The sequence below is a fragment of the Bubalus kerabau genome, chromosome 6 (genome assembly GCF_029407905.1).
Source record: "Bubalus kerabau isolate K-KA32 ecotype Philippines breed swamp buffalo chromosome 6, PCC_UOA_SB_1v2, whole genome shotgun sequence".
NCBI lineage: Eukaryota > Metazoa > Chordata > Mammalia > Artiodactyla > Bovidae > Bubalus > Bubalus kerabau.
This window is the reverse complement of record NC_073629.1, coordinates 94,602,597-94,615,546: the sequence shown is the minus strand read 5'-3', so window position 1 is coordinate 94,615,546 and position 12,950 is coordinate 94,602,597. Positions and strand designations below refer to the sequence as shown.

Sequence of the window (12,950 nt, the reverse complement as noted above, 5' to 3'; positions counted from 1 at the left end):
GAGGCACCTCTAAAAATATGCCAATACCCTCTTCCCACTTAAGAATGGAGTAATTACTTTGTTTTTACTTGAAAAGAGTTGAAGAATTTGAAGTCAGCCTGAAAAATCCTAGCCTCATGCCTACCTTAGTGTTCTTTGTAGGACTTTAAGAAGTGATAAAAATGAGAATTCTTTTTTCTGAATAGCCCATTCTAGTATTGATTTTTGGAATATATATTGCCATTGAAAAAAATCTATCCATATAAAAATATGAAAATACTGTGTTAGGTGCACAGATCTTTTAAAAATCAAACTTTAATTCTGATGATATCGTATGATAGATGGAAAATTATAGACTCAACTTAGTTTATTATATCTTTATGATAATAGTATTATTAGATGAAAGGCACTTTGTTAAGTTCAGGGGATTATGAATAGCAAAAATAGCAATTATTTATTTCTTTAAAATGATCCTGTCAGTAAGTCTCCCTTGATAATTAAACTCTGTCTTCTTTCATTAATTTTATAACTTTTTTGTCTAGCAATATTCCCTTCCCCTTGCTAAATAGCCCTCCTCCCCTTTTGAAGATCAAAAACTTCTATTGACATTATCATTCTTTTCCCCATTTCCTCCTCTTTTCAGATCATCCCTTAGTCATTCTCGTGTTTTTATGAGCTCAGGTTTTCTTTCTTAAAATCTTTATCCTCTTTACATCTTTTGTTGTTTTTGTTGTTCTTCCCTAGTCTCTCTTTGTTTTCACTGTTTGAATTGATTTTCAAAACTGGATTTGAAGAGATCATTTTTCCGGACTCAGTTTTCCAGCTTTTCCCCATCCTTTTACTAAAATGCAGACTTCTTTCGCACTGCCAGATCAGTCTTTTTCTTTCTCAGCTACACTTCAGCCAAAGATCTGGTCAGTTTGCTTCCCAGTTCTTTCATATCTGTGCCAGCTCTTCTTTTATTAGTTAATGATTCTTCAACATTCTTCAGGGCATCTTTTGCCCTTTCAAAATGCTGTATTACTTTTCCAGATAGATACTTTATTCCTACAGAAACTTCATACTTTCTGGAGATGTGGACGTCTATTTCTAGATATTTTTTCCCTGATGTTTATTTCCTATGCACTTCAAACATTTTCCTTAGTTTATCTGTTTGTGTTAACAGGACACAGTATGTGACAATCATAGGCGTATTTAATATTTTAAAGCAAAGTGTTTTAAATCTTTAAAACTATCTTCAAAGATTATAGATTTAAGGGATTATAGAAGTAAGGAATATATTTAAATGTGTATTTTATTAACTGATAACCACTTTTATGCAGTCACAATTATGTTTATAATTATAAAATGCTAAATAGTGGCTTCTTTGTACATCTGAAATTGGTGACCTTCTCTTCTTGGTGTTAGAAACCCTACCAATGTCACAGTGATGCCTGTTTTATTTTTCTGGCTCCTCAAGTGGCTCAGCCCAGAGAGCAGAGGCGAGTTTGGTTTGCTGATGGGATCTTGCCTAATGGAGAAGTTGCTGATGCAGCCAAATTAACCATGAATGGAACTTCCTCTGCAGGAACCCTGGCTGTGGCACACGACCCAGTCAAGCCAGCAGCTACCAGTCCTCTACCAGCAGAGGTAAGAAAATAAAACAACAACTAAAAGTGAGTACTTTCTTTTCTCAGCATTGTGCTGCCTCTGTCTTGCCTATTTCTGGATTGAGTGACCTTTCTGTGGAACCCTGTAGACTTTTGATACAGTTTCATGTGTGTGTGCATGTGTGTGCCTGCTTGTGTGTGCATTTAGGGGTAAAATAAATGTGGCAAAATCAGTTGTTCTTGTTGCTCTATATTTGGAAATTTTTTCAGGAGAAAGATTCTTATAAAGGTTGTTCTTGGGTGAGCTCAGCCTACCACTGTAGCTAGAGGTTGTGCTGAAGGGAATCTTGGTCCCTTGGTACATATATACATGTGTGTTCAGTAGCTCAGCCATGTCTGACACTGTGACCCCATGGACTGGAGCCTGCCAGGGTCCTCTGTCCATGGAATTCTCCAGGTAAGAATACTGGAGGTGGTTGCCATGCCCTCCTCCAGGGGATCTTCTCTATCCAGGGATTGAACCTACATCTCCTGCATCTCTTGCATTGCAGGCAGATTCTTTTGCTGTCAAGGCACCAGGGAAACCCTGGTCCTGTGATACACAAGCTTTTTAAAAGCATATTCCCCAGATTCTGTGATAGCCTCCAAGAAGTTGCCGTGGTGAGGAAGGGCCAGGAAATAGGAAGATGGCTGAGGAGTTAATCTCTCCCTTTGTCTTCAGTCTGAGTATCTCTACTTTTTTCTGGTCTGCCTGTAGTGTTTCCATGTAAGAGTTTTAAAAAGGGATTCTAAAGCTTAAAAATAAGTTGAAAATCCACTGACTTAATGGGTGAAAGATTAGTTTATCTGAGGAGATGAGCTCATACTGTGTGGTCACATTTACTTTGTCTCTATAGGATACACTGGTCACATTTGGAGGTTTATTTTCAGAAGGGGACAAATATTATCTTCATTTTTTTTTTGAGTCCATGAAAGAATAGAGCCACCTAGGACCGTAATTAGAAAGTATACCTATAGGATTGTTTATACAGTGGGTCCCGATCTTATTTCTATTTTCCCATTTAATATGGTGGTCAAGATTATAATAAGGTGATTAATTCCAGCTATGTGTGTTTGTCTTTTTTTTTTTTTAGGTAAAGTAAGAGGATCAGAATTTGGATTATGTTGCTACTTTTCAAGTTTTTATGGTTACTATTTATATTTATGTTCAGTAATATTTTTCTAGAAATTTACATGATTTTTGGATTTGGTTGTAGTTGAAATTACATGTTATTAAGATTAAATTTATTGACATACAGAGCTAAATTTCCTTTTTGGTGAAAGTACAGTAAACCATGTCACTGTCTTCAAGTATTTCTAAGTCTATTTGGGGGGATTTTTCTATGGCTGTAGAGGACAATAGCAAGAATTATGACTGTTTCTTCTTTGTATCTATACAATGACTTTGTCAAGAAAATTAATTTTTATACAGTTGTTTATGTGGAAAAACTTCAAACCCACAGAAGAGCTGCAAGAATAGTACAGTGGACGCTTATATACTCTTCATCCATATTCACCCGTTGTTGCCATTTTGCCACATTTACTTTACTCCTACACACACATACTTTTTTTTTTTGAGGAACCATTTGAGGATTAGTTGCAGTTTGTCACTTTAATACTTCAGCTTATGTTTCCTGAGAACAAGTCATTTTTTTTTTTAACTTAAGTACAATTACATGAGAAACAAATTTAACATATAATTCTATTATCAAGCGTATCGTTCATATTCAGATTTCTCCAGTTGTTCCATGATGTTCTTATTCTTTCATTTACACATATGTATGTGTATATATTTTATATATATAATTTTGTATTAAAATATTTTTAAAAAATTAGGATTCCATCAAGGATCACAGTTCTATTTAGTTCTTATGTTTCTTTGATTTTCTTTCATTGAGAACAGTTCTTCCGCTTTTTTTTTTGTCTTTCACATCATTAATATTTTTGAAGCTTTTAGGCCATATTTGGTATAAAATCCTTAATTTGTGTTTGTTTTTGCCCTCATAAATGGTTTCAGATTAAATATTTTCAGCAAGAATGATACTATCATAAGTGATGGTCATTTTTTACTGGAACACATCGAGAAGTATCAATTTATAATTGGTTAAATTGATGTCTCTTGTGTATGACCACTGCAAAAGTAGCTTTTCCTCTTTGCAATTAAAAAGTAAAATGAGGGTGATACTTTGAGACTCTTGGTGTCCTGTTCTATAGTCTTTCAGCCAATGATCTTACTGCCCTTTGAGACAATCTTACCTGAATCAGTGATAACTATAGTGATTATACAGTAAAGATTGTAGTGTTTTTCTTTCTGTGAAACTTATATGATAGGTTCTTAAAACATAAATTTTTTGAATGAATGAGCTAGCTCTAGTGAATGACTGTTTTAGTGAAACAAAGTTTAGGTCATTAAGAGAAACTAAAACAAGTTAGCTTTTCTGTGCTCTCACATGGTTCAATACTCTATTTTAATGTTTGTCTGATAAAATGAAGGGAAACAAATACTTTAAGGCCAGAGTTGAATAAATTTTTTTCATTTTTATGATCTAGTAGAGTGCCTAGCACTTATTTAAAAGATGCTCAGTAAATGAAACAAATTTCTTTTCATAGATATTTAAGTAGAGGCCAGATAACTACTTCTTATAATATTGAAAGGTGGATTTATCCATCATTAAATAACAAGTTGAATTAGGTTACTTTATTTCTTGTATTAGCCCTTTAGATCAATAATGTTTAGCCAATAAAATTTTTCAAATTTCATTATAGGGTGGTGTACTGAGAACACTGCAAAATTTTTAGCAAAAACCCACTAAAAACTTATAGTCCTAAAGTATAGTTAATATAGACAAAAATATGTTAACACCTGGGTGTTTTTTTTAATAATTTTAATCTTTATTCAAGTATTTTATATATATATATATATATATATATATAGTGAAGTACTTAAGGAGCATTAATCTTTAGGATAACATTGATGAACATACATATATGTGTGTGTCTCTCTCTATATACATATGAACACACACACACATGTAACCACCACCCAGGTAAAGATACACATATTTCTGTCACCATAGAAGTTTCCTTCATGCCCTTTTTCTGTCAATACCTTCCCCCTTCCCCGCCCCCCCACCCTGGAAAATAAACATTATTCTGACTTGTATCACCACAGATTTGTTTTGTCTGTTTTTGAATTTCATATAAATGGAAAAATATAGTATATAATGTTTTGTGTCTAGCTTCTTAAACTGTAATTAATGAGATTTATCCATGGTGTGTGCATCAAGAGTAAATATTTTTTTTATTGCTGAGTAATGTTCCATCATATGGCTATGCCACAATTTATCTGTTTTCCTATTAATAGGCATTTGGATTGTTTCCATATTTGGGCTATTTGAGTAAAGCTGGTATAAACATTTTTAAACATGTTAAACAGTTTTTATGTGCTTTTCCTTTAACTCTTCTAAAGCTTTCTTTTTTAACAGTTGAAGTATTAGTGATTCACAGTGTTGTATTATATATAGCAAAGTGTACAACAAAGTGATTCATTTATGCATATTATATATTTATATATTCTTTTTCATATTCTTTTCCATTATAGATTATTACAAGATACTGACTATACAGTAGGAACTTGCTGTTTGTCTATCTTATATAAACTAGTGTGTATATGTTAATCCCAAACTCCTAATTTATCACCTCCCCCTTTCCCCTTTAGGGAAAGTTTGTTTTCTAAGTCTGTGACTCTATTTCTGGTTTATAAATAAGTTTATTTGTATTACTGTTTTTAGATTCCATATATAAATACGTGACATTTGTCTTTCTCACTTACTTCGTTTAGTATGATAATGTCTAGGTCTATCCAAGTTGCTACAAATGGCATTATTTCATCCTTTTTTTATGGCTGAGTAATATTCCTGTGTGTGTGTGTGTGTGTGTGTGTGTGTGTGTACGTACACAGGTGCGCATGTGTGCATGATTCTTTGATACCCCATGGACTATGGCCCACCAGACTCCTCTGTCCATGGGATTTTCCAGGCAAGAATACTGAAGTGGGTTGCCATTTCCTCCTCCAGGGATCTCCCTGACCCAGGGATCGAACCCATGTCTCTTATGTCTCCTGCATTGGCAGACGGGTTCTTTACCACTAGCACCAGTGGGAAGCCCTATGTGTGTGTGTATGTGTGTGTATATATGTACCTTCTTTATCCATTCATCTGTTAGTGGATGCTTAGGTTGCTTCTGTGTCATGTCTTGGCTACTGTAAATAGTGCTTAAAGCTTCTGTCTCTTGCTTAAGTTGTGAAGAATATAGAGAGTAGAGCATCATTTTAATAGCTCTCTGAGCATATTCTATTAAATTGTTAATTAAGTGGATTTAAACCCACTCAAGATGTATTCTGCAATATTATACTTTATTAAGTTTAGTTAATGTGATCTTCATGTTGATGCAAAGAAAAAGAACTTGAAGTTTAATTTCATTACAAAGTAAATGAAAACTAGGTTATTAAAGTTAATTTTTTAAATTATAGTATAATATATATAACATAAAATTTGCCTTTTTAACCATTTTAAATTACATTTACATTGTTGTATAACCATCACCCCAATTCTCAAAGTTACTTTGAAAAAGCCTATCACTAAGACTTTAAGTATTAAGATCCAAATGTGTAAATGTTCAGAAAGTATGAGATAATATTGAAATTTTGTTTCTGTTGCCACTGCTGGTTTAAAAAATATTTTTCTTTTATGGTAAAAGAAACCTTGGTAAAGGAACCTTTCTTTCATTACTATGATTTGATGATGCCAAAAGGAGAAACTACAACTGTAAACATTTGCACATTTTCATTCATAGTTTAAACCCAGCCCTTGAGACTCACAGGTTAATGAGTATCTTATGCTGTGTTTCAAAAAGTATGAATTTGAAGTTTTCACTTAAATTCCCATTTGTAGTCTTAACTATATCCTGCCAAATTCTTGAACCCTCTGTAATACTGTCTGTGCCAATTTACTTTTCCTAGACGAATATTTCTCTATTCTCTGGAAGTATAACTCAGGTCGGAAGTCCTGTTGGCAGTGCAATGAACCTTATTCCTGAAGATGGCCTTCCTCCCATTCTCATCTCCACTGGGGTAAAAGGAGGTATGTAGACTTAGATGTTTAAACAGGGATAGTTATACATGCAAAATGTTGCCTTCCAATTGAGGGAATGAGAGCGAATTCAAGTAATAACCTCCTTTCTCTTTTCTAGCAACAAAAAAGTGATTATTTAGTGCCAGGGAAAGCACTGTTGCTGTTAGTGATTGTTTTAGAGAATATATTTATGTTTTTATGTTATAATTTCATTTGTTGAAAGGCTATATTATTTTTAATTGTAATATAAATGTAGCTTATTGGCAGTTCTTTCTTTATATTCCAAAGCATATAATACTCTGTGAAGAGTTGCTCATAGTTCTAGGATTGACCCATGTTATACAGTCAGTATATTCATTTAACTTTTTGTTTTGAGTAGAATACACATTCAGAAATGTATATATAATAAGTGGAGAGCACAGAACATAAGTACCAATTTTCTGTTAAAAAATATTTTTAGTGAGCCCTGGTAAGACGCTAAGTTACTACTCAGTCAAAAGAATGCTTATCTTTATGTGAAATTTTCTTGTTGATAGATCCAGATCAGCATCCAGTCAGTACCTTTTCAGGAGTTGGTTTTTTCCAATAGTCTTTCCTCACTTTTATCCTAAGCTTTTACCTTGTCTCCTTGCCTTCAGTTTTTCTCACCTTTATTTAATCTTGCACATTGGTGCCAGTTATCTTTTATTTTTTTTAAGTACAGTTGATTTACAATGTGTTAATTTCTGGTGTACAGCAAAGTAATTCAGTTATACATGTGTTTGTGTGTATATATATGTATGTGTGTGTGAGCGTGTATATGTATATATATACTTTCTGATGTATTTTCCATTATGATTTGTAACAGGACATTGAATATAGTACCCTGTGCTGTACAGTAGGACCTTGTGTTTTTATCCATTCCATATATAATAGTTTGCATCTGCTAGTCCCAAACTCCCAATCCAGCCCTCCCCCACACTCCCATTTCCCTCGGCAATGACAAATCTATTTTCTATGTCGGTGAGTCTGTTTCTGTTTTGTAGAGAATCTACATATAAGTGATATCAATTCTCTTTCTGACTTGCTTCGCTTAGTATAGTAATCTCTAGGTCCATTCATGTAACTGCAAATGGCATTATTTCGCTTTTTTTTTAATAACTTAGTAATATTTCATTGTGTGTATATACACCATATCTTCTTTATCTGTTCCTTTGTCAGTGGACATTTAGGTTGTTTCCATGTCTTGGCTATTTTAAATGTTGCTACTCTGAACATAGGGAGGGGTGCGTGCATTTTTTCAAATTATAGTTTTGTCCCGGTATATGCCCAGAAGTTGAATTGCTGGATTATATGGCAAATCTATTTTTAGTTTTTTGAGGAATCCCCGTAGTGTTCTACATAATAGCTTCACCAATTTACATTCCCACCAGCAGTGTAGGAGGGTTCCCTTTTCCCCACAGCCTCTCCAGGATGTTATAGGTAGACTTTTTAGTGATAGCAATTCTGACTGGTATGAGGTGGTACTTCACTGTAGTTTTGATTTGCATTTTTCTATGAGTGATGTTGAGCATCTTTTCTTTCATGTGCCTGTTGGCCATCTGTATGTCTTCTTTGGAGAAATGTCTCTTTAGGTTTTCTGCTCATTTTTGATTGGATTATTTTTTGTTACTGAGATGTGTGAGCTGTTTGTATATTTTAGAAATTAAGCTCTTGTTGGTTGCATCATTTGCAAATATTTTCTCCCAGTCTGTAGATTTTCTTTTCATTTTGTTTATGATTTTCTTTGTGATGCAAAAGCTTATAATCTTGCTTAGGTCCAGTTATCTTTTTAAACATAGATATTATCATATACTGTTCTTGCTTAGAAAATTCAATGGGTTCCCAGTGCCTTCAGGATAAATTACTTCCTTTGACATATAGTATTCCTGGTAACTTTATTTCAATTTATTTAATTTTATTTTTAGCCACCACCCTAGTACTTTACAGGCATACTACAGATTATTTGCTGTTTTCTGAATGTTCACATTTCATACTTCCATGCTTTTTCTTATGGTGTGGAATAGTGGGAAGAACATGGGCTTAATTAAGAGCTGGAAAAGCCTGAGTTTTAATTCCAGTACCAGTCCATTCTAGCTCTATGATCCAATGAAAGACGCTCAGACCTGTCTTACTCTTTGCAACCCCATGAACTATACAGTCCATGGCATTCTCCAGACCGGAATTCTTCAGGCCAGAATACTGGAGTGGGTAACCATTCCCTTCTCCAGGGGGATCTTCCCAACCCAGCGATCAAACCCAGGTCTCCTGCTTTGCAGGCTGATTCTTTACCAACTGAGCCACCAGGGAAGCCCAAGAATACTGGAGTGGGTAGCCTATCCCTTCTCCAGCAGATCTTCCTGACCCAGGAATCGAATCAGGTCTCCTACATTGCGGGTGGATTGTTTATCAGCTGAACTACCAGGGAAGCCCTTATGATCCAATGGGCAAGTCATTTATCTCTTTGAATCCTTTCCCTATTTTTTTGTTTTCTTTTAAATTATGTAACTATACCTACTTAAGTATCATTATGAATATTAAATTAAATTTCATACCTGAAAATACATAATAAGAAAATTGGTACAAAGCAGGCATGTAATAAATATTTTTATTATTTTCCTTTCTTCTCTCTAGAATAGAATACCCTGCTATATGTCAGTCTCCTTGAATAACTCCTCAATCTTTCAAAATCCATATTAATGGAAAACTTCTCTGAATCCTACCTTGGATGTCTTTGTAGTAGTGTTTTACATCCTCATCTCTGTTTAAAGAGAAATTCTTATAGACTATTACTACATTAACACATTTTTCACTGTAATTTACATACTGTATAGGTCTGATTCTTTCACCTAAACCATGAATTCCTTCAGTCTAAATTCAGAACAGAAGTTGTGTCTTCTGTTCCTGTCATGGTGCTGGGCTGAATGTATCATACTGTCAAGTCCAGCTTGTGTCTCAGGTGCTTCAACAATGAACTTTCACATAAAGTTAAGCATTCTTTTGATTGGATAATACTTTTTTACTAGAACCGTCTAAAAATATTCTTTTGTAATAAGTAAATTTGCCACTTAGGTTTCAAATTTGGGTTATTTTAATAAATCTTAAATTAATAAGAAATTAACTTGGCCTCTATTGTTAAATTTAAGATTGTGTTTTCATTTCACATGTTATATGTGAAATTCTTATTATGATAGTTGGAGGATTTTTGTTAAATCAAAGTGTTGTTTTTAGACTGTGATATAAACCATTGTGTGGAGAAGTCTAAGCATAGGATAACTGTGTTACCATCCAAACTGGACTGGATCACTTTTGAGAATGAAAGGGGCACTATTAACATGACATTAGGGTAGCAGATATAAACCTGTATTTGCCTATCTGTAAATCAGTTGCTTTTTCCTATGAATAATGAGGCCATTCCTCTATCAGATTTCTTTCTTGATTTGTCTCTTTAACCAGTCTCTTACATTGTTTTCTCCCTTTACAGACTATGCTGTGGAAGAGAAACCATCACAGATTTCAGTAATGCAGCAGTTGGAGGATGGTGGCCCTGACCCACTTGTATTTGTTTTAAATGCAAATTTGTTGTCAATGGTTAAAATTGTAAATTGTAAGTTGAAAAAAAAATTTTTTTTAATTAAAATGAGGTACTGAGTCATAGATAATAAAGCTTTTAGATTCATTACACACAAGTATTTTTAATGAAATAAATCCTTAATGAAAACTGGTTGCTGAAGAAGTACATCTTAATGAAAACTGGGTACCGAAGAAATTGGTTTGTATAAAATTATATATCCTTGAGGACAACTGTGGGACTGAGACTCTTGTTTTTAGTCAAAGGAGTGAGATAAGTGAATTCTCCATGGAGGAAAGCCAAACGGAACTTCTGAGTTAAGTTCTTCCTGAGATGAGTATGCCAAGTCACAACTCAGCACTTGGATAACTAGAGGTGGATAAATTACCCAGGGGGATCAATGTATAAATGCTAGGTTTAAATCTCAGAAACATTTAATCATGGTGCAAAACCTAATTTGGGAGTAGTGTTAACTAACATATAGTAAAACTTCAGTGTATCACAAGTTAGAACTCAGAAGAAACTTCTCAATTCTTGGTGCTAGCTTCTTAGGCAACAGAATGAGAGAGAGGACAGTAACTTCAAATCTTGGTTCCAGTATCATACTGGAAAATGGAGAATGCATTTATCCTGAATGAATGTTAATAGGCAGAGTTTTGGAGAGACGAAGAAAGCATTGGGGAATAGTCCTCCAGTCTGACTGTGTATTTGCTTGCCCCCTTTCCTTCTAGGATCAAATTTTTAAATAATTTGCTTGCAATTTCAATTTATCATATCTAGTTTATATACTTAGAAAATAGCTAGTCTAGATTTCCTTAAGTGTGTACCATCTTAATATAGTTGGATTGGGCACCTTTTGCTTGGTATATAAAGAAACAATTCCCAGAGGGAAAGAAAGATCTTGTATTAGTGTTGATTTATATCATGTATTCGTAATTTTATTTGAACCCTCTTTCAATTCCATTGAGAATCTTGTGTTGAAGTACAAATAATAAAAGTATCATGGACTGACATTGTTTTGAACTACATATAGCTTGTGTTGTTGTGGCTCTGCGTAGCCTTAAAGTGAAGAAGTAGAAGTTATTAGTCCAGAAAAGCCATGCATTTCACCACTTTTTACAGGATGAAGCCAGTTCAAGTTCTCTTGCTGGCTATCTGGAACTTTCTACCAGGAAAGACTATAAATAGCTAGACTCTTTCAATCACAGTTTAAATTTAGTAAGTGTACATCAAAATATATTTTCTGTAGGCCACAGCCTGAATCCAATCTAAGTGTTTGCTCGGAGCCAGAGGCATTGGTATGTTTTATTTTCTGCAGTAGTCCTTTGGCTCAGTAGTGACAGTTCACAATTGAATTATACAAAGCCAGTGGGATCTATTTTATTCTTCAGTGTGTTAAAACAGAGAGTTCTGTGCATTTCTTAAGGGTAAGGATTGAGAAGAAGGTCCTCATTCATATATTTTTATTTCATCTGTAGATGTGAACAGGAAGTGCTGGTGTTTCACAACAAAGGGAATGCATGCAGTTGGCCAGTCTGAGATAGTCATTCTTCTGCAATGTCTACCAGATGAAAAGTGTTTGCCAAAGGATATCTTCAATCATTTTGTTCAGCTTTATCGGGATGCTCTGGCAGGTGGGGATACTTTATGAGTTTGTCTGCACCCTTTATAGTTGATAAAAAATTTTGGACTCAAATGGAAAATAATAGTCTTTAATTTGGAAGCCTGGCATTGGACTTTGGAATTATTGGCAAGTTAGAACTTGGCATGGTTTGAGGAAGTTATAAATTTTAATACTTTATCTAGTATAGTTGTTATTATTTTACAAAGACTGTAATCAGAGTTGTAAAATAATCCACTGACCACAATGTAAGAATCTTTTCTTTTGATTGGTTTAGGACATGGTATTATTATCTGGTAGAAGGAAGGATAATGATAACTTGCTAACTTGTTTAATAATATTCATATAATCATAATGTAGATATTCATTTAATTTTCAAGTTTCAAAAACCACTAGCATGGGTGACTTTATTATGATTTCAAAGTAAATTATAAATATTATTAACTGTAACAATATGAAAGTAAATGCATAGCTATTAGAAGTTCAAAAGACTAAATATATAATATAAAGACATACTATTAAAAATTGAGAGTGAGGGAATATATTTAAGTGTATATTAATAGTATAGAAGTTTTTTAAAAAATGTGCATAATACTTTATGTGTTATGTCTATGTCTATTTTATTATGAATCCCATATTTAGATAATCAAGGTAGAAGCTTAGTATATTACTTCACTGTGATTTTTTTTTAAATAAATGGACACATTATAAGTGTTCTAAGATGATCCCGATTCATTATTTTTCTTCTCTTATGGTACATTGTATGGAATTGGCAAGTTATATGTTAAATTTCCCTTCAGTGTAAAAACCTTAAACACCCTATCCCTAGCTTAGTGGTTTCTCTGCTATATGTCACTCAAAAGACTGCAGAAGCCCTTATATGAACTGTCTTTATAATTCTTTTATGAATTTTTAATCTAAACTACATGTATTAATAATAATGTATATATGTGTTTATATATGTTCCTTTTTTAGCATATATAAAATTTTTGGTCACATCA

General features: G+C 33.6%; 1 protein-coding gene across 6 annotated transcripts in view; it reads left to right on the top strand.

Moving 5' to 3' along the window:
* ZFYVE9 (zinc finger FYVE-type containing 9) overlaps window positions 1–12,950 on the top strand; it is a 169,767-nt gene that overhangs the window by 111,967 nt on the left and 44,850 nt on the right. For 4 of the 6 annotated variants that reach the window (XM_055585901.1, XM_055585899.1, XM_055585897.1 and 1 more), the window contains 4 exons: window positions 1,439–1,608; window positions 6,628–6,748; window positions 10,242–10,364; window positions 11,807–11,962. In XM_055585901.1, coding sequence (XP_055441876.1) covers window positions 1,439–1,608; window positions 6,628–6,748; window positions 10,242–10,364; window positions 11,807–11,962 — 570 coding nt within the window. The remainder of the gene's footprint in view (window positions 1–1,438; window positions 1,609–6,627; window positions 6,749–10,241; window positions 10,365–11,806; window positions 11,963–12,950) is intronic. The other 2 variants (XM_055585900.1, XM_055585898.1) reach the window with 1 other exon arrangement.